Source organism: Scyliorhinus canicula, chromosome 4, assembly GCF_902713615.1.
Source record: "Scyliorhinus canicula chromosome 4, sScyCan1.1, whole genome shotgun sequence".
NCBI lineage: Eukaryota > Metazoa > Chordata > Chondrichthyes > Carcharhiniformes > Scyliorhinidae > Scyliorhinus > Scyliorhinus canicula.
The window spans coordinates 102,027,893-102,050,638 of record NC_052149.1 but is presented as its reverse complement, the minus strand read 5'-3'; the positions used below and the strand labels follow the sequence as shown (position 1 = coordinate 102,050,638).

The window sequence follows — 22,746 nt, the reverse complement described above, 5'->3', positions numbered from 1 at the left end:
TTACGTTCCTGCTTCTCCCACGACCACTGATTCCCCACTACTTACAAATTGCTTTTTGCGTCTTTAACAGTGGACAGACATGAAAGCCAAGACGGGATGAGTTGGTAGGCCTTTAAAAGTGGCGGGCAGTGCCCAATTCCGGGATTCCCATCCTCATTCTTATTTCCGATCATTTTCATGGCGCGGGATAAGGGATTGGGTAGTGATCCCGCATGCAGCACTTCAGACTTTGCAGGCTGGGCATTCCAAATTCCCTTCCCACAATTTTGATGGAGCCAGGCCCAGTTTGTTGGTAGGTGTAGTTCACAGTACCTGAGAGGAGTCATGAGCCATGGGGGAACCCTGGTCTCGAGTTGGGAACCAAAAGAACGATTCAATATTCCATTTGAAAAGCATCCCTCTGGTAATATGTCAATCACATACACAGCCAATCATGGTATGAATGACAAAAAACTTTAATCCAGTTCACTCCTCTTAGTCCTGTGAATAAACACACAGGCATTGGAAAAGAAACTCTTCAAAGAAAAATGGTGTTCTTCGTCTTCTTCAGTTTACTACTTGGAGGCAGGTCCAATGGACAGTCTCATAACCTGAACCATACGTCGGGCAAGGAAGTAGGTCCGAAATCCACCCCAGCCTGAAGGGGGTTTCAAACCTGTACTGTTGGCATTAATCCATCACACTGGTTGTCTATCCAACTGAAGTAATAAAGATTAGGGCAGCATGATGGCAGTGTTTGGCACTGCTGCCTCGCAGCACCAAATTCCCTCCCCACAATTTTGATGGAGCCAGGCCCATTTTGTTGGTAGGTATAGTTCACAGCACCTTAGAGGAGTCATGAGCCACGGGGGAACCCTGGTCTCAACTTGGGAACCAAAAGAACGATTCAATATTCCATTTGAAAAGCATCCCTCTGGTAATATGTCAATCACATACACAGCCAATCATGGTATGAATGACAAAAAACTTTAATCCAGTTCACTCCTCTTAGTCCTGTGAATAAACACACAGGCATTGGAAAAAACTCTTCAAAGAAAAATGGTGTTCTTCTTCTTTTTCAGTTTACTACTTGGAGGCAGGTCCAATGGACAGTCTCATAACCTGAACTGTACATAGGGCAAGGAAGTAGGTCCAAAATCCACCCCAGCCTGAAGGGGGTTTCAAACCTGTACTGTTGGCATTAATCCATCACACTGGTTGTCTATACAACTGAAGTAATAAAGATAGGGCAGCATGATGGCAGTGTTTGGCACTGCTGCCTCACAGCGCCAGGGACCCGGGTTCAATTCTGGCCTCGGGTGTCTGCCTGTGCAGAGTCTGCACTTTCTGCCCGTGTCTGCGTAGGATTCCTCTGGGTGCTCCGGTTTCCACCCACAGTTTAAAGATGTGCAGGTTAGGTGGATTGGCCATGATCAATTGCCCCTTAGTGTTCAAAAAGATTGGTGGGGTTACGGCAATAGGGTGGGCGTGGCCTAGGTAGAGTGCTCTTGCAGAAGGTCTGTGCAGACACAAATGAGCTGAATGGCCTACTTCTGCACTGTAGAGATTCTATGATGTCAATCAAACAGCGATAGCAATCCCTTACATGTTGTGTCAACATTGTCTGCAGGGTTGATTCCATTAGTCATTCTTGGAACTCAGCCAAGCATTCATAATGCGGTCATCTGGAAAATTCCGGGATTGGATTCTTCATTCCAGCGCCTAAGTGCTGATGCCAACGGAGGATCCGTGGTGTTTCACGATGGAAAAATCGGTGCCACACCCGCACCGATTCTGCTACCATGAAGGGCTAGCACTGACACCGCGTGAAACACCTTCAGAACACATGAAAAACGGTGCGAGAATTGCCGGCTCTGTGCTGGACATATGTAGGGCTGACAAGTTGCAACCACGCATACGCCTACACCCACCACACACACACAGATTGCACTGGAAAAGATGGTGCCGGTTGTGCTGGACCGTGTACCTGGCCACCCCTCACTAATCCCCCCCAGCCCTGGTAGAAGTCCCTCAGCCAGTGACACAGCTCTCGGTGGGATTCTGGACACTGTCAGAATGCCCTCTCTCTGCACTAACCATGCCAGGCTCACGACCACTGAGACCACAAGTAGCCCGCGCCGTCGAGGCACATCGGGGACAGAGCATCGGGTGGGCTGTCTGATGATGCGCCAACATCGTTGCGACTGCATTTGGCGCGCATCTCGATGATGCTGATTTGGAGGGGGCGTACATCGCAACCTGGCGTCAAACCACTGCCTGTTGCGATTTCAGCGGCGGGAGCCATTCTCCGCCCCCGAAGGGCCAAGTTCCCGACAGCGCGGGCCATGTGTGGTCCCAGCAGGCGGGAACCTGGCATGCCGGCTGCGGACAGTGTCCAGCGGCGCCACATTTGGTCGGGATTTGTGCCACTGGCCGGGGGGGGGGGGGGGGGGGGGGGATGTGCTAGGGTTGGGGGGTGTGGTGGGAGGTGTGGCCAGGGGCTAGGCTGTGGGGTCAGAGTGGGCAGGTACGCGGTCCATCACAGCCGGCACCATGTTTCCCGGCACGGCCGGTAGGAGCATAGGCTTGTGCGACTGTAGCTTGTCTCCACGAGTGTTCCAGAATCGGTGAAGGAATCGCGATGATTTTCCCTTCGTGGAGCACCACAGAATCTCTGTTGGCGCTGGCACTTATCTGCCGAAATGGAGAATCCAGCCCCATATCTCCAAAATGGCTATTAGATTAAATCCATTAATTTCTATCTGTGCTATCATCTATTTTCCTGGGAATGATTTGCGCATTTAGATGGAATACCTTTCGTATGAATATTGTTTTGTTTTCCCTGATATTACCTAAGTCACTAATGCCCTGTACATTTAATAAGTTCTCTTTCCCTTCCTGACCAATTAATTTTGATCCAAATCGTTACTCTGCTCTACATAACTACAACATTTTCCTTACTGTGAATGTGCCCTTTCCTCAGTGCTCCTATGAATGCTCTATGAATATTTAAACAACAGTTGATACTCTCTTAAATCTATCACATTATTAAATAAATACTCGTGACTAAATCAGAATGAATTTCCATTGCTATTGCCATTGTTTAACGTTTACTAAAACTAAAAACTGGGAAATCTTCACTGCCAGAAAAAAATCCTTCCTTCAACAGAAAGTTGTTTATTTTTCTAGTTTCTGTGTATATTGGCTAGAAAGTCTTATGTGACGAGAATAAAGGAAAATGGAAACAATAAATAAATGCAAATTCATCTAGCTCACATCATCCATGTTCCAGACTTGATTAGAGCATATAATGTCTTCCTTGCGTCATTGCTGGATCTGTGACCTTCTAACTGCCAAAAAACAATGAACCAATCCCATTACATTTTTGAATGCGTCACTGCATTCACTAGTAATTTATTCTATAAAACGGAATAAAAACAATTTGGTTGAGATGGTGCTGTTGTCGATCAAAGTATAATAATAATCTTTATTGTCACAAGTAGGCTAACATTAACCCTGCAATGAAGTTACTGTGAAAAGCCCCTAGTTGCCACATTCTGGCGCCTGTTCAGGTACACCGAGGGAGAATTCAGAATGTCCAAATTAGCTAACAGCACGCTCACGTCTTTCGGGACTAGTGGGAGGAAGCCGAAGCACCCAGAGGAAACCCACACAGACACAGGGAGAACGTGCAGACTCCACACAGACAGTGACCTAAATCGGGAATCAAATCCAGGACCCTGGCGCTGTGAAATGACAGTGCTAACAACTGCGCTACCATGCAAAGTGAAAATTTGGCACATGTAAAAGGATTTTGAATCTGCAACTGTCCCTTGTGCAGTATTATGTAACATCAATTTCCCTCCCAGGCCATTAATAGTGTTTGGGGGACCTGAAGGGAAAAAAACAATAGATATAAAAGGGTAGAAGAAACTATTTTTTTACATGGAGTTAGTGAGTGGAGCCGAGATCAGGGGTTGGATTTTCAATTGCTGGTGGGGTCAGGACTGGGTACTTGGGACGTTTTTAAAATCACGATTCTGGTGGTCGTTTCTGAATCCCCACGTCTCCAGATCAATTCGCAATTTTCAAAGTTGGAGGTTTGGGGCGAATGAGTTGGAACCAACTTACCTCCAATTAACAACCCATTAGGTTCCTTTTGGAGCTAACAAGATGGGGAGGTTAGCAATTCCATTTTCACAGAGGATTTTGGCGTGCCAGAATAATCTGATGCACATTAGCACACAGGCACCCATTTCACTGTTTTTAAAAAAAAAAATTTTTTTGTTTTTTTTTATTTAGATTACCCAATTATTTTTTCCAATTAAGGGGCAATTTAGCGTGGCCAATCCACCTACTCTGCACACTTTTGGGTTGTGGGGGCGAAACCCACGCAGGCACGGGGAGAATGTGCAAACTCCACACGGACAGTGACCCAGAGCCGGGATCGAACCTGGGACCTCAGTGCCGTGAGGCGGTTGTGCTAACCACTAGGCCACCGTGCTGCCCCCCATTTCACTGTTGAGAGAAAGAAGAGTTTGTTTGCTGATGTTTAAATGATTGAGCCCTTTGGCGTCCTGCACTCACTTGCGCACATGACTTCATCAGAAGGGAAGGGGGGGAGCATAGAAAAGCAATAGTAATAGAAGATTCAATGATTAGGGGAATAGATAGGAGATTCTGTGGTCGCGAGCGAGACTCCCGAAAGGTATGTTGCCTCCCGGGTGCCAGGACCAGGGATGTCTCGGATCGTGTCTTCAGGATCCTGAAGGAGGAGGGTGAGCAGCCAGAAGTCGTGGTGCACATTGGTACCAACGACGTAGGTAGGAAAAAGGGTGTGGAGGTAATAAACAAGTTTAGGGAGTTAGGCTGGAAGTTAAAGGCCAGGACAGACAGAGTTGTCATCTCTGGTTTGTTGCCGGTGCCACGTGATAGCGAGGCTAGGAATAGGGAGAGAGTGCAGTTGAACACGTGGCTGCAGGAATGGTGTAGGAGGGAGGGCTTCAGGTATTTGGATAATTGGAGCGCATTCTGGGGAAGGTGGGACCTGTACAAGCAGGATGGGTTGCATCTGAACCAGAGAGGCACCAATATCCTGGGGGGGGGGAGGTTTTCTAGTACTCTTTGGGAGGGTTTAAACTAATTTGGCAGGGGAATGGGAACCGGATTTGTAGTCCAGCAACTAAGGAAGCCGATATTCAGGATGCCAAAGCACGTAGTGATGCAGTGGGGAAGGTAACACTGACAAAGGGGAGTACTTGCAGGCAAGGAGATGGGTTGAAGTGTGTATACTTTAATGCAAGAAGCATCAGGAATAAGGTGGGTGAACTTAAGGCATGGATCGGTACTTGGGACTACGATGTGGTGGCCATCACAGAAACTTGGATAGAAGAGGGGCAGAAATGGTTGTTGGAGGTCCCTGGTTATAGATGTTTCAACAAGTTTAGGGAGGATGGTAAAAGAGGTGGGGGGTGGCATTGTTAATTAGAGATAGTATAACAGCTGCAGAAAGGCAGTTCGAGGGGGATCTGCCTACTGAGCTAATATGGGTTGAAGTCAGAAATAGGAAAGGAGCAGTCACCTTGTTGGGGGTTTTCTATAGGCCCCCCAATAGCAGCAGAGATGTGGAGGAACAGATTGGGAAACAGATTTTGGAAAGGTGCAGAAATCACAGGGTAGTAGTCATGGGTGACTTCAACTTCCCAAACATTGAGTGGAAACTCTTTAGATCAAATAGTTTGGATGGGGTAGTGTTTGTGCAGTGCATCCAGGAAGCTTTTCTAACACAGTATGTAGATTGTCTGACCAGAGGGGAGGCCATATTGGATTTAGTACTTGGTAATGAACCAGGGCAGGTGATAGATTTGTTAGTGGGGGAGCATTTTGGAGGTAGTGACCACAATTCTGTGACTTTCACTTTAGTTATGGAGAGGGATAGGTGAGTGCAACAGGGCAAGGTTTATAATTGGGGGATGGGTAAATACAATGCTGTCAGACAAGAATTGAAGTGTAGAAGTTGGGAACATAGGCTGTCAGGGAAGGACACAAGTGAAATGTGGAACTTGTTCAAGGAACAGGTACTGCGTGTCTTTGATATGTATGTCCCTGTCAGACAGGGAAGAGATGGTCGAGTGAGGGAACCATGGTTGACAAGAGAGGTTGAATGTCTTGTTAAGAGGAAGAAGGAGACTTATGTAAGGCTGAAGAAACAAGGCTCAGACATGGCGCTGGAGGGATACAAGATAGCCAGGAGGGAACTGAAGAAAGGGATTAGGAGAGCTAAGAGAGGGCATGAAAAATCTTTGGCAGGTAGGATCAAGGAAAACCCCAGGGCCTTTTACACATATGTGAGAAATATGAGAATGACTAGAGCGAGGGTAGGTCCGATCAAGGACAGTAGCGGGAGATTGTGTATTGAGTCTGAAGAGATAGGAGAGGTCTTCAACGAGTACTTTTCTTCAGTATTTACAAATGAGAGGGGCCATATTGTTGGAGAGGACAGTGTGAAACAGACTGATAAGCTCGAGGAGATACTTGTCAGGAAGGAAGATGTGTTGCGCGTTTTGAAAAACTTGAGGATAGACAAGTCCCCCGGGCCTGACGGGATATATCCAAGGATTCTATGGGAAGCAAGAAATGAAATTGCAGAGGCGTTGGCAATGATCTTTTCGTCCTCGCTGTCAACAGGGGTGGTACCAGAGGATTGGAGAGTGGCGAATGTCGTGCCCCTGTTTAAAAAAGGGAATAGGGATAACCCTGGGAATTACAGGCCAGTTAGTCTTACTTTGGTGGTAGGCAAAGTAATGGAAAGGGTATTGAGGGATAGGATTTCTGAGCATCTGGAAAGGAACTGCTTGATTAGGGATAGTCAGCACGGATTTTTGAGGGGTAGGTCTTGCCTTACAAGTCTTATTGACTTCTTTGAGGAGGTGACCAAGCATGTGGATGAAGGTAAAGCAGTGGATGTAGTGTACATGGATTTTAGTAAGGCATTTGATAAGGTTCCCCATTGTAGGCTTGTGCAGAAAGTAAGGAGGCATGGGATAATGGGAAATTTGGCCAGTTGGATAACAAACTGGCTAACCGATAGAAGACAGAGAGTGGTGGTGGATGGCAAATATTCAACCTGGAGCCCAGTTATCAGTGGTGTACCGCAGGGATCAGTTCTGGGTCCTCTGCTGTTTGTGATTTTCATTAACGACTTGGATGAGGGAGTTGAAGGGTGGGTCAGTAAATTTGCAGATGATACGAAGATTGGTGGAGTTGTGGATAGTGAGGAGGGCTGTTGTCGGCTTCAAAGAGACATAGATAGAATGCAGAGCTGGACTGAGAAGTGGCAGATGGAGTTTAACCCTGACAAATGTGAGGTTGTCCATTTTGGAAGGACAAATATGAATGCGGAATACAGGGTTAACGGTAGGGTTCTTGGCAATGTGGAGGAGCAAAGAGATCTTGGGGTCTATGTTCATAGATCTTTGAAATTTGCCACTCAAGTGGATAGAGCTGTGAAGAAGGCCTATGGTGTGCTAGCGTTCATTAGCAGAGGGATTGAATTTAAGAGCCGTGAGGTGATGATGCAGCTGTACAAAACCTTGGTCAGGCCACATTTGGAGTACTGTGTGCGGTTCTGGTCGCCTCATTTTAGGAAGGATGTGGAAGCTTTGGAAAAGGTGCCAAGGAGATTTACCAGGATGTTGCCTGGAATGGAGAGTAGGTCTTACGAGGAAAGGTTGAGGATGCTCGGCCTTTTCTCATTAAAACGGAGAAGGATGAGGGGCGACTTGATAGAGGTTTATAAGATGATTAGGGGAATAGATAGAGTAGACAGTCAGAGACTTTTTCCCCGGGTGGAACACACCATTAGAAGAGGACAAAAATTTAAGATAAATGGTGGAAGATATAGAGGGGATGTCAGAGGTAGGTTCTTTACCCAGAGAGTAGTGGGGGCATGGAATGCACTGCCTGTGGAAGTAGTTGAGTCGGAAACGTTAGGGACCTTCAAGCGGCTATTGGATAGGTACATGGATTAGGGTAGAAGAATGGAGTGTAGGTTAACTTCTTAAGGGCAGCACGGTAGCATTGTGGATAGCACAATTGCTTCACAGCTCCAGGGTCCCAAGTTCGATTTCGACTTGGGTCACTGTCTGTGTGGAGTCTGCACATCCTCCCCGTGACTGCGTGGGTTTCCTCCAGGTACTCCGGTTTCCTCCCACAGTCCAAAAATGTGCAGGTTGGGTGGATTGGCCATGAAAAATTGTCCAAAATTCTTTGATCAACCTAGGACAAAAGTTCGGTGCAACATCGTGGGCCGAAGGGCCTGTTCTGTGCTGTATTCCTCTATCCATTTTTCTCAACCTATTTTACCAGTTTATGCTCCATCTCGTGCCTTAACGCTACTGGTCCTCTGTAGATCTGCCTGCTCTCTTCCGTTAGGTAGTGCCAGGCCCCATCATGGCTGCTGTCTACCTTTGCTGCTGGCACCAGGCAGTCAGCTCCTGACTCATGGGGATGTTGGGTATCACTAATTGGATGTTCAGCTTGCTTCCCAACCAATTAGCATACTGGCATTTAAAAATGTTACGTGAGCAACGCAGTTGAGGCACTGGGTCAGAACATAGAATTCATCTGGGTCCTCGGCCCCACTTTGATAATCTGGCCTCATGTCAACATTTAAATTCAGGATAGAGAGATAGTTGAAGGAAGCTGCATGGGGATATGGGGGCAGGAAAGATGTTCAAGATTAAGACTGTGGCTTGAGTGCAGGATAAACTCCACCACAAGCTGGTTGGGCCAAAATGTCTGTGTCCTGGTTGTAATTTCTATGCAATTAACTTCACGTAGGGCTATTTTCAGATTTTGTTTTATAACCGGTCAACAGAGACTGTGTGGTGAGCATAAAACATCTTGGCAAGCTTGTCATGTACTTAGAAGGGTCCAGCTGCACACACTGCTGCTGCTTTCCTGTTACATTTTTCATGTTCCATACTCCAGAGAATCCCTCAAGCATTCGGTATAACAAATTTGTGCATTATATTTGATGATCAGGAAGTGTGTTTTCACAACACTGACTAAGTCAGCCGAGAGGTCATTTTGAATAGTCAGCTTGTTACAATGGGCACCTTGAGCAACTGCATCTCTTTGTACCAGCAGCTGGGGAGGTGGCACAGCTGGAAAACAGGCTGGCATAGTGACATTTTAAAGAGAACAAACCAATTGTAAAGTTTTGCAGGTAAAGCATTTGCTGTAAATATTATTTATTTCCTGCAACATTACCCAGCAATCTATGTTGCTCATAGACAGATATAAAATAAGCTACAAGCTGAAATCCATTTGGAACATGGGTAAACTATAAGAGCAAACAGACACCATTTTGCCAGCCTGGCCTGTCTGTGGAATATTATCCTCACCTCCCAAGAATTAGCAGTCAGCGATCCACTCCTGCATGGGGGGCCAAATGACATTTGGCACGTACCTCTTTCACTGAGATGAATGCACTAATCCGCCCAGGTGTATACGTGGGCAGTACCATTGTTGTTTTCATCAAGGGCAATGTGGAATTGTTTATCATGCAGAACAGTAATGCAAGGTGGTAAATCTTTTTATTTTCTGTTCCTTTCCATTCTGGGGTTCAATCACCAAACGCTTCGATATTTGCCTGAATGCATTAAAAGGAAGTGAAGCTATGATCAACATTTAACTGTAGTGCTGAAGAACATTGCAACTTTGACAATAGTAAATCTGACATTTAGTTGAGCTAGAAAAAAATGTTCAGAATTAAATGTGCGACTTTATAAAACCCATGAACATCGATCATTGTACACACTGGCTCACTGCAGGATTATTCTGCCTCTGTATTTGGGTGTTATAAACTCAGTTTACATTACCACCCTGCCACTCTAAACATCACAATGTTTATTTGAATCTGAGAAGCAGAAGGCATTTTTCTTCCATGCCTCAATTTCAATAGTTAGGGATAAGCTTTTGTACTGCAGCAATATCAAACTGATTATTAGAAAGGTGAAGGATAAAATGGAGAATGCTGGAAATTATTAAACTGGCCAGGCATCATCTGAGAAGAGAGAAATAGAGTTCAGATGAAAGGTCATCAGCCTGAAGCGTGAGGGTTAGTTTTCCACTCCTGCCCGTTGTGGGATGCAGTGGGAATCGTCACAGGTGGGACGGACAATTTGACAGATGATTTCATGGTCCGTTGACATCGGATGGGAATTTCAAGTCTCGGGATGGGCTGTGTTTTCCCATTTCTGGGTGGGCGGAGTTTTCCAGTCCCATCCATTAATCCTGTTTCCATCATCACAGCTGCTGCCTGACCTGAGTATTTTCAGCATTTCTGCTTTTATTTCAGATTTCGAGCATCTTCAGTAATTTGCTTTTGCTATGCTGGTAGAAAACTTTTGATCACACAGGACACTTTAGGAACTTTCAAGCGGTTATTGGATAGGCACATGGAGCACACCAGAATGACAGGGAGTGGGATAGCTTGATCTAGGTTTCGGACAATGCTCAGCACAACATCGAGGGCCGAAGGGCCTGTTCTGTGCTGTACTGTTCTATGTTCGATGTTTGACAATGACAGATCCCATCAACATATCCTTCATTCTTTTCTCCCTCATGCTTCCACTTAAAGACATTGCGTTTTACATGCTGCGCCTGGAGTTTGTGATACATTTCTCATTAATTCAATTGGCTTCACACTGTTTATTTGCCAAGAATTCATCAGCAACCGTGACATTAAATGAGTTCCAGGATCATTGCACAGAATGGCCCTCATGTGTGTGTAAGTATTGTGATTCTTCCTGCCAGGAAAAATATTATTCCCAGTCAGAAAGATAAAGCGCCATGGAGATAAAACATACAAACAGTATTATTGCCTCTGATAATTGCAATGCCATCAATAGCCTGGACCCCCCCCCCCCCTCCCCCCTCCTTGTCTGCGATAATGAACATTAATATGTTAATATCTGGCTTCAACAAAATGCGACATCTTGGGTAGTAGTGTAATATGAGAAAAAAAATCTCTCGTCTCCTACATAATCCCCTTCTTCATGAACACATTTACCATATTTTGTTCCAACCACTTACAAACCCCCTATTTGCAGTGTCCACACTCTTCCTCATTACAGGGGAATGCTGAGTTGTTCTGCTGAATAGCTGTAGTTTCATATCCCACTTTACATGTGAGACTAATAGCCTAATATCTGATAGAAAATCACTTTGCAAATGTCACCTACATTGTTTTGATGGCAATAAAGCAGGTTGAGTTTACATTTTGGCATGCGCACAAACAGACTAATTTTAAACATAATTTAAAGGCAAGACATTCAGCCCAACTGGTCCTTGCCAGTGTTCATGCTCCGCATGAGCTTCCTCCTGCTCTACTTTTTCCACCACTATCAATTCTTATTATTTAAGGAATATGTGGACTTCTTCTTCCTCCTACCCAAAATAGACAACATCACAACTCTTATTGAAATACGTTTGCTACTTGTATGCCCATTCTGCAAGTTTATTAGCTCCTTGTAATTGTTTTCCTCAGTATTAACTATATCTCCCTAACTTGGTGCCACCTGCAAACCTTGAGATTGTACTTCTTATTCCTCAGTCCAAATCATTTGGGCAAATTGTGAAGCACAGTAACGCTGCACTGCTCTTTAAGAAACACCACTTTCCATCTGTCTGAATGGCGACTTTCAACTCTTAACTCTCGGTTTCCTGTTCTGCAGCCAGGTTTTAAGCTTGGGTTTGTAAACAAGGCTGATGGTAAGCAGAAGTCGGCATCAAAATTGATTTGAGATGATTCAATTTTCTCACTGTACAAAGGATGACATTTTCTTGGGACTTGACAAGTCAGATAAACATCAAAATAGTCTCGGCTTTGACATGCAAGGAGACAGCTTCAACCTGCAAACTGTTTGACTTGTTACAATTGAAGATGTAATTCCTCATGGAATAAACAACTACTTTTTCATTATTATCTTCCAGGGCAAAAGGAATAAAAACTAAATTGGGTATCCTGCTGCAGAAGCCGGAGCTGATCACTGACTACATCATCCCTTACTCTGATAAGACTGAGAAACTGGCTAAGCCCCAGAGGTAATAGACGATAATCGAGAACATTTGTTCTAATTAGAGAACAGACACACTGGTATTCATTAAATATGGGAGTTTAATTGTTTGATAAATCTATCTTTGTCACCTTGTATTAAACCTCTATGGATCTTGTGAATCCCACCCCCAAGTGATGGTTCATTATATTAGATTATTGGTGGGCATTGAGGCATTTATAAAACTGTATTAAGTAAACTCTCCATTAGGGATTTAAAAGCATCATACTTGATGCTAAACCAGCCATTCTACAGAGAACTGGCCTAATAGGCTCTTCACATGTCACCAAACATATTACAGGCTAAAATCATTGTTCACAAGATCAAATGAAGTGCTGCTTTGAGTCAAAAGTCTAGATTACCTAGATTGCTTTGTGACAGGAAGACATTTTCGGATGCTCCCGTAACAACACTGATATAGTGTCAAATTTTAAAACAGTTTACTTGCTGAAGAAACTTAATGATATAGGAATTTTTCCACAAAAGAACCTGGGAAGCGTTAGCCTTGGCCTGTTGATTATGCAGGATGTTGTAAAAACTCTGTTATAAAAGTTAGATTCAAACTCTGATAGTCCTTTACACTAATGGTGTATTTGGAGAAAGCTAAGCATCTTGTCCAAATTGTCACGGACAGAATGCATTTGCTCTTTTATTGTCCATAATTAGCATGTTTTGTATGGAAAGCATCTTTTTTGTGCTACAAGCATGTAATTCAATTTCAGTATTTCAGCAACAAGATTTTGCGAGTTTAAAGTGAAGAAGGTTATTTATTCTCACACTCTTACCACAAATTAATGCAATGTCATACACACACACACACACATTCAATACAGATAGTGTCCTTTTACAGATTACAGTTAATTCAGTCACAGCAGATTTTGAGGTTTCTTGGAGTCAAATGGGAACAGATTAGCACTTTGGCTTCTTGGTGACTTGCTACTGTTTCAGAGTCTATTTCTATGACTCTGATGGATTTGCTGTGTCCTGGGTAATAAGGGTGCAGCCCCTGAAAACAGTTTCAATTACATAACCACTGGATTCACACTTTTAAGATCCACCCAGTCTAGTTTGGATAGGGGAGGCATAGTGATACAATGAGTTTTGATCCTCCCTTTCATCTAGCGGAAACCATGAAGGCAGGCAGTCTGGAAGCTCCGTCGTCTTTATGTGTTCACCCATTCTTCATTAACCCATCATTAACGAGGAGATGTGGAAGTTCCTTAAATGGATGTGTGGTACTCTCACCTATGTCCATATTTAGTAAGGTATTCACCAGGCGCTCAATACTGTCTGTTGTCTAACTGCCAAAATGATTTGCAGTCACCATCTCAACAGTTGTTCTAATTTTTAAAGTATTGACTTGTAATGTGCCATGCCTTTACTGGGCATGAAGAAAATTGTGAACAACTTCATTATCAGTCATAGGCTAACTGCAAATACAGATATTCGAGTTAGTTAAGCACCAAACTTGGACTTCCCAATTTCACCATGACAAAAGAAAAACAACGAAAACATGACTTCCCTCTCACACCACTGTGAAACTACAGTGGGTAGGCATCATGAAGGAAACAGGAGCACTCTCCGTTCACCGCATACTGGGAAAATAGACAGTACGACTCATTTCAAAATGCCACTCACTTATAGCATTATTGTTCCAACTGAAGTTTTTTAAAGATTTGAGCAAGTCTCTTTCCAAAAACTGCAAAGTGTTTGAATGCACCTTTTTCAAAAAGCTATTTTAGTGGGCACTGCAAATTCAACAGCTGAGGATTATCACCGCCAGCCCACCTTGCAGAGTACATTATTTATGATTCTGTGCCCATTTAGGCCCTGGCTCACACAACAATGGAAAATCTAGAGCATGTTTCATCTTTAGGATATATGGGGTACATGGAACATAGAACATAGAACAGTACAGCACAGAACAGGCCCTTCAGCCCTCAATGTTGTGCCGAGCAATGATCACCCTACTCAAACCCACGTATCCACCCTATACCCGTAACCCAACAACCCCCCCCCTTAACCTTACTTTTTTTTTACACTACGGGCAATTTAGCATGGCCAATCCACCTAACCCGCACATCTGTGGACTGTGGGAGGAAACCGGAGCACCCGGAGGAAACCCACGCACACACGGGGAGGACGTGCAGACTCCGCACAGACAGTGACCCAGCCGGGAATCGAACCTGGGACCTTGGAGCTGTGAAGCATTTATGCTAACCACCATGCTACCGTGCTGCCCACAAAGGTTGAGGTGTCTTCCTGGTGACTCCAGTTTCTTGCTCGAGTCTCACTTTCTCTGACCAGGCGAGCTGGCAGTGCAAATAGGCAGCAAACCATTTGGGATAGGTGTGAAATCCATCAGGCGATCATAGTGCCATTTTAAAGGGAACCGGACAACAGTTGTCAGTGGCAAGGTGGTCAAAAAGTAGAAGTCTTCAAGGCACAATGCCCGACTCTTCTGATAAAGGGCAGGAAAAAAGACTGAGTGCAAAGACCCGTTCCAGATTCCCCTATCAACGCTACCGGAAATGGCCACCTCGGGACTTATGTCCCCCCAATGTCTGTGAGGAGGCTGAGAAACAAACAGCAATAAAATCGGTTGAGAAAAAAGTGGCACTGGGAGTCCTGGTGTTATTCAGCTATTACTTGGACCCTGCTTGTTTTTGGTAGGAACACTGGCTATGTGATTCAAACCTTGACTGAACATCAGAGCCAGCTGGCCTTCCGTACCAAGTAGCCGGGGGGGGGGGGGGGGGGGGGGGCAGTAGGGGAGGGGGGGGGGAGCAGTGCTTTTATTCCCACTCCAATTTTGATCTGAGTTCTTAGGCATGCACAAGGTCATATTGAGATGTAAGTCATCCTGTTGTATTTACCCCATCTTGTGTCATCCATAGCATCATAGAAAAGTCACAATGTGGAAAGAGGCCATTTGGTCCATTTTGCCCATGGCAGTCCAAGGACACCCAGGTGGCTTTTCTAGTCCTACCTTCCTGCACATGGCCCATAGTCCTGTAGCTTGGAACACTTAAGATGTAAATCCAGGTGATTTATAAAAAAGCAAATTCCAGACTCCCACTATCCTTGTGTAAAAAAAAAACAACGTTCTTCCTCATGTCCCCTCTACACCTTCTGCCACTTATCTTGAATCTCTGTTCCCTGGTTCTAGAGTTCTTCGCCAAAAGGAAACAATTTTATCCTGTCCACTCTACCACTACCCTACATAGTTTTGCGAGAAGATTAACAGTCACAAACTGTGTTGACCCTGTATGATCCTCCCAGTCTTTTCTCTATTCACTACCTCATCGCTAGAATGTGTCAACAACAAATCAAACCACATGACCTACCAAGTGAATGAAAGCTGCAACATGCTGCACCAAATCTCCCTTGAAGCTAACTTTTATTTTACAGTGGACAAAGATCACAGTGTAAGGAACATACTAATGTTTGCAAAAAGGATAATGAAATTTGAGACTGTGGTTGCATTGAACTGATTATATCTGATTTTGGTAATAGACATGGGCTTGAAGTGAAATATTATTTCTTCACTTTTCTCTCTTAGATGTCACCAGAAACTAATTATGGTGAAAATGATGAAAACTGGATAAGTATCTGCAGGCCTATTTGAATACATTCCTCGGGATGTTATTCTTCAAACATTTCAGCTACTTTGTACAACCTATTTCAATTCTCAGCGGATGTAACTCCAAACTAGTCTTTTCAATTTCAGGAATTACTGACTGTACTTCATTAGCCATAACAATTTGGATCACTGAGAATAGCAGTGAGACTTTTTGACATTGTTATTAATATCACTCTCCAGAACCTTTGCAGATTTCCAAGAATTTTATTTTCCTATGCGTAATATCCAGAATGTAGCCTTTTCTTTGGCTGATTGGATTAATCTGAACTGAGAAGTTTGGACTCGGACCAGAATGTTACAAATTCAAATCCAGGCCTTGCCCTAACTGATATTCGGACGCAATGGGTGGAATTCTCTGATCCTGAGACTAAGTGTTGACGCCGTCGTAAATGCTGTCACATTTCTCGACGGCGTCAACATGGCCTCAGGAGCAGCGATGGCATGAGTGACCCACGCCGCTCCAGCTGCCGATCCCTGGTGTCAGATGGGCGGCGCGGGTCTGCGCATGCGCAGTGGCACCAACGCCAATGTGCGCATGCGCAGTGGCTCCCTTCTCCGCGCCGGCCCTAGAGCAACATGGCGTAGGGCTACAGGGGCCGGCGCAGAACAAAAGAGGCCCCCAGCCCGAGAGGCCAATTGGTTGGCCCCGATGGCGGGCCAGGCCACAGCAGAGGCCCCCCCGGGGTTGGACCGCCCTCCACCCCACCCCCTCACCAGGCCGCCAGTGGATGCATGCATGCCGAGGTCCCAACAGGTAAGAGCAGGTGTGAATGGCGCTGGCAGGACTCGGGTTTTTTTGCGTGGCTGCCTGGCCCATCCTAGGCAGAGAATTGCCGGGGGGGGGCGTGTAGAGCGGCCCCTGACCGGCGCCATGCCCACTGCGGCGGCGCCAATGGCACGATTCTCCGCTCTCCGGAGAATCGGCGGACTGGGGTCGAGGCGGCGTCACCTGATTTGCGCCATTTCCGGTGATTCTCCGGCCTCGGCTGAGAGAATCCCGCCCAATATCTCGCCATATGCATTTTGTTCATTGGAAATCGTTATGGCCAAATAAAGTCTAAAATTGGCACGACAATAATTAGTTGCTCATATTTCAAGGCCCTTTGGAACATTCCATCAAGAAAAGGATCTTGGTGTTAGATACTATAATGGATTACTCACCTAGTGTCATCTAGTGCTTGGTGAATAATATGCAAAGACAATGTTCAATGGTTTGACTGATCTGTGTTTAATTATATTATTCTGTTCTCTGATCTGTGTAAGTGTGCTTGAATTCTTAAGCTGTTGGTGGAGCTAGAGAACTAATTGTACAGAGAAGCCTCCAGAGAGAAGACCAGGGTTCGGGCTTAGACTGTGTGGAAACTCCTGTAAGTTCAGAGATATTTTAAAGTACAGTAAGGAAACCTGTTTGGGCTTAGAACTAGCGTCATCTCTGCATTACTCTGAAATAATTCCAGACATTAAGGGGCGATTCTCGCAAAGGTGCAAACTAGGCCCGGTTACATACGATTCTGGCCCCCAGGCGCATGCGCGGGTGACTTCTTTTGCGCACCGGCCCCGACAAACATGGGGTCGGTGTTCAGGGACCGGCCATGCCAGGAAGTAGGCCTTGGTGGGGGAGAGGCCGGCCTGCCGATCGGTGAGCCCCGATCGCGGGCCAGACACCATTGGAGACACCCCCCCCCCCCCCCCCCCCGATGAAGGGGCCTTCCCCCCCAGACCGTTCCTGTAGAGTTCCTGCCGGCAGCGACCAGGGGTGAACGACACTGGCGGGACTCTGTCATATTGGAGTGGCTGCTCGACCCATCTGGGCCGGATAATCCGCGGCCCTGCCAATTCCAGTGGCCTGCGGCCGGCGCCACGCCAAACTCGCCGGTGCAAATGGCGCCGATTCTCCGCACCTCGGAGAATCGCGCGCCGGCGTCGGGGCATCATGGTGCGGTTGCAGTGATTCTCCGGCCCGGCGCGGGGCTTGGAGACTCGCCCCCTTAAGATTTCTAACAAACTGACAAATGCATAACACCTTGCTTGCCAAAAATCAAATTGCAGATCTGCTCAACAGCTGAATGTTCCAGTACATAGGAGAGGCAAAACAAACTCGCTTTTTTCAATCTTAGGGCAGAGCTAGCCACCAGGAGGTTCACTGATTTTCATACCTTCATCCAGGGAAGTGATTCAGAATAACTCTGAGTCACGGCTGACGTCACTTAGGCGCCGCTGGCCGCGTCATTCCCGGCGCGCCGCTTTCACGCGCCGCCGCTCCTAGCCCCCTTGGGGGGGGGGGGGGGAGAATAGGGGGCGAGGGGCGGCCTCCGACGCCGGAGTGAAACACTCCGGGTTTCACTCTGGCGTCAGCTGTTTGTCTCCGTTTGGGAGAATTGCACCCAGTGTCTGTGGACGGAGAAACAAAGTTAACATCTAGAATTTAATACCCCCTCCACCACCACATTGGAGGCAGATTTGGAGGTAGGTGATCAGGGGTTGGGGTGGCTTGGTGATTGGGTGGGAGGGTGGAGGTTGGAGATCCTTCTTGCTTCCTTCCAAATTAAGTCTGAGGTGGGTAGACTTTCCCACCAGGGGTCATTCAGGGCCTCATGTTGTCACGGTAAATATTCAACCAGTAGCGGGCAGTGGACTCGCCATCGGGGGAGGCCAGCCAGCAAGCAAGTATTGAGATTGCCTATGGCCTCTGGTGGCAGAGTGGGAGTGGATGGGCAGGGCAAGCTCCTTTGTTCAAAAGCACTATATGCTTGTTTAAGGGAGCCAACATCAGGAAAGAGACAGTCCTCCAAGAAGTCAACCCCTACCCTCGGTCCCAGCCCTCCTCCCAGCCTCCTCAGCACTCCACCTTCCTGGGAATCCTACTCACCAGTCTCGGAGGATCCATCTTCGATCCTTTTGGTAGGCCTCAGTGGCCACTGCTCCCGGCACAATTGGCACTGCAGATCTTGGGAATGGGACGTTTCGGCGTGGCCAGTTCGGCGTGGCTGATTCGGCGTGGCCCATTTGGCGTAGCCGATTCGACGGAGGAATTTTTCGGCGGAGGGACGTTTCGGCGTCAAATTAGTCGTTATAGTCGTTTTTTGCCAAATAGTCCAGTTCTAATTAGCTCTCTCTCTCAAGCTAGTTTAGCCTTAGCTCCAGACTTGCCTGCAATGCGAAAACTTATAGCTAGGAATCGAAAATTATTAAACAAGGCACCAGCTAATCCAACTGATTTGGAGCATTTAGTTATACCTGAGTCCTATACAGTATATGTTCCCCAACTGGGTGTGGAAGAGAAATTCTTATTGGGAGACACTGGAGAAAGCAATAATAGGATATTAGTATTTGGAAGAATAAGCTGGCTGCAACATTTAGTCTACTAAGAAATTTGATTTGTTGACGGGACTTTCACTATTGCGCCTAGTCTTTTTCATCAGGTGTATGTTATATCGGCTAAGAAGCGTGATGGAGTTAATCCTATAGTTTATGCTCTGCTTCCTAACAAACAAAGAGTAACTTATTTTCGTTTATTTGAGTTACTTAAATTGTTTTTTATAATACAGTATTTGCAAAATTTTAAAGACAGTTTAAATATTTTAAATATAGAGATGCTGATGACGTCGAAATGTCCTGGCGCCTAAACGGCTGCGCCGAATAGTCCAATTATTTCCCTGACGCCGAATCGGCCACGCCGAATCGGCCACGCCGAATGGGCTACGCTGAAACGTACCAAACCCGCAGATCTTCCAGACTTTGATTAGCTAGCAGTTTCCAGGAGCAGTATATCCAACAGTGCAGTGATTAAATATCCCCAGGTGAGCCGGGAGTCCAGCGGCAATGTCCCTGCTGCCATTTAGGGATGTTATTCTGTTGGGACACTGAAAGGAATAAAGGGGGAATACTCTAGAGGGGATGTAAGTTCCAATATATAATCATTATCAAAAGCTGCGGTCCAAACATTGGCAGCAATAGCTTGATGATCTGAAATTATTGAACAAGAGATTGAGTCTGGACCCTGAACATTGAGTGTGCTCAGATAACATTGGTTGAGGAATTAATAATGACACAATCATCAGGACTGTCCTGTTCTTTCTCAAATAGTATGATAGTGTGTGCACCTTATCTGAAAGACATTCCCCTGGCAGATCTGCACTCCCTCAATGCTACACTATCAGTCTGGATTAGGTGTTCAGGCCCTGGTGTGGGGCTTGAACCCCTGACTTTAGGCTTGGAGATGAGTGCAACCCACTGATTAAAACTGACTCTTGTAAATGGAAGGATTGAGATGCAGTAAAACAGATTAATGTTTTCTGTTGTTTGGCACAAATGCTGTTGCCTGAAGGGAACACCACATTTAAAAAGATTACAGAAAATAAAACCACATTTATTTCACAGCAACCCCCTGAAGCAACTTGCATAAATGAATTACTGCAGAGCTGCCTCGCTTGTTTTCCTCAGTGGCTATGCATCACTGTTATGGTCTATTCCACATTCAAAATAATGGAAGGACAAATTACAATGTCTTCAAATTACCTGCCAATGATAGTTGGAGGTCACATTGAGGTAAAGGTGCACAGAAAGATGCAGCTTGCATCAGCCCATGTGCCTTCTAGTAAACAACAAGCAAACATCATGGTAATTGTCCAATGAAAATCAGTTCCAATAGTGCAATAGACTATGAGAATAATAGTAGTTTTGGGTAAGGATCCAGCCATTGCTTTTGCAATCTGTTCCCTTGCATTTTCTACAATTTATCAAGTAAAGTTAAGTTACTTGCAGGAACTATCCTTGACATTCAGGCCGGTGTAAAACCGACTTTTGGGCCTCCCGCCGAATTCTCCCCATACCTGCCATTGAACCCACCAGCTTGCTTGGTAGAATTCTTCCTCGAGGTCTATTGTCTTATGCATCTGAAGCAATATTGAGGCTGGTTGTGCCTGGACAATTAGCCCCAATTTTTTTAATGGATTTTCCCTATTCATAAACTTCCTAATTGAAATGCAAGGCTGCAAATTTCCATATTTGTTGTTTCCACCTTTTTGCTGATTCTATCCACTTGACATTCATGTGAACAATATTTGCTTTCAAATTAATAAAAAAGTGATTGCAATCTTTCAGCATTGATCAGCACGGTAGCATTGTGGATAGCACAATCGCTTCACAGCTCCAGGGTCCCAGGCTCGATTCCGGCTTGGGTCACTGTCTGTGCGGAGTCTGCACATCCTCCCCGTGTGTGCGTGGGTTTCCTCCGGGTGCTCCGGTTTCCTCCCACAGTCCAAAAGATGTGCAGGTTAGGTGGATTGGCCAGGCTAAATTGCCCTTAGTGTCCAAAATTGCCCTTAGTGTTGGGTGGGGTTACTGGGTTATGGGGATAGGGTGGAGGTGTTGACCTTGGGTAGGATGCTCTTTCCAAGAGCCGGTGCAGACTCGATGGGCTGAATGGCCTCCTTCTGCACTGTAAATTCTATGTAAAAATCATTATTCCAGTGACATGAGAAAATATAGTTAAGAATCTTTCCAAAGAGCCAAATTTCTGCACCTACTCCTTTTTACTGAACCTGTTTCTCTGTTACTTTACCAAGGACGCAGGCTGTAATTGATGATGATTACAGCCTAATAGGAGGCAAAACAAACTAGCTTTTGCCGCTCTTAGGCCAGAGCTAACCACCAGGTGTTTCTCTGATTTTCTTCCCTTCATCCAGGAAAATAATTCAGGACAACTCTGAGTCACAGCATTGTGGCCACAAGTCAAGTTGTGAAGAATTATTGTGGTACATCTTATTACATGTGAACAACAATCGATCCTGTGAACAAACAGTTAACATGAAACAAATGAACAAATGAGTAGAGTAAAAAACAGAGAAATGGGAGAACGGGCGCAAAACGTTACTTTTTTTTAAAAACAGGGAAACATTATCAATGGGAGATGCAATTATTTGGTCCAATTTGAACTTATTCCAGAACATAGTTTTTTGTGCAGCCCTTGCTAACATGCAATTAAGTCACTCCATGCACTTCAGCTCTCCGTGCTTTTGCAAGATTTGCTCGCATACCATAGACTTTTTGAGTGATGCGGTGCAACTGGTTCAGGTCATTAGAGGTATTCTGGTTTATATATCTTACACTCCTCCTCCCCAACACCCACCCCATCTTGTTAAATGGTTTCAAAGACATTTGGATAGATAAAGGCAATTCGGAGGAGACAGTACCAATGATGAAGCAATACTGATTAAATTCATATGCGCTGTGAAAATATTCCATATTTCTGCAGGCAAAACAGATCATGGCAATGCTGTAAATACTTTGCAATCTGGCTGCTTGGCACAGCTGTTTGCATTTTAGAAAGAAACGGAAGGCAGTCACATTGATTTTCTTTTGGTCAACATAGACCTCATCAACATAGTTTTCTTTACTCATTTCCAGATTTTGCACGATCCTTACCCAGCTTTTTCTAATTACAAAATATTTGTTGAACTCCGGAAAGACAAATGGACTTGAACATTTACTCAATTTAATTCCAAATGGCAACTGTAATGTTGTCACATTGTAAATAAATTGACTTCAGCTCCCCGCTACCATCTAAGGCTTGAGCTGAGCATGTCTCCCACTTGAGAGTAGTGGACATATCCATATTCCAAGGGAACCCTGGACAAAATGAATTTCCCACAGAGGTTCATGTCTGCCAGCATTTTAAGCTTCCAAATTTCCGATATTGCCTTAGATTTCAGAGGGAAGTGACATTTTTGATATTGAGAATTACCTTAATAGCTACTGACCACGCATTAGCAATAATTTCTATGCCGTAACTCTGTGCCATTGGGTCTGGGCGAATGAGAAAGATAAGAAAACCAAAAAGTAAAAAACAAAAGTGAAAGGCTGAGATGATGAAGGAATTCTTCATTCAGAGGGTGGTAAATCTTTGGAACACTCTACCCCAGATTGTGGGAGATTGTCACTGAGCATGTTCAAGACAAAAATTGATAGATTTCTGGATACTAATGACATTGAGGGGTAGTG

General features: G+C 45.2%; 1 protein-coding gene across 1 annotated transcript in view; it reads left to right on the top strand.

Moving 5' to 3' along the window:
- LOC119964862 (regulator of G-protein signaling 5-like) overlaps nt 1–22,746 on the top strand; it is a 43,931-nt gene that overhangs the window by 4,868 nt on the left and 16,317 nt on the right. Inside the window, exon 2 of the mRNA XM_038794930.1 lies at nt 11,980–12,090. Coding sequence (XP_038650858.1) covers nt 11,980–12,090 — 111 coding nt within the window. The remainder of the gene's footprint in view (nt 1–11,979; nt 12,091–22,746) is intronic.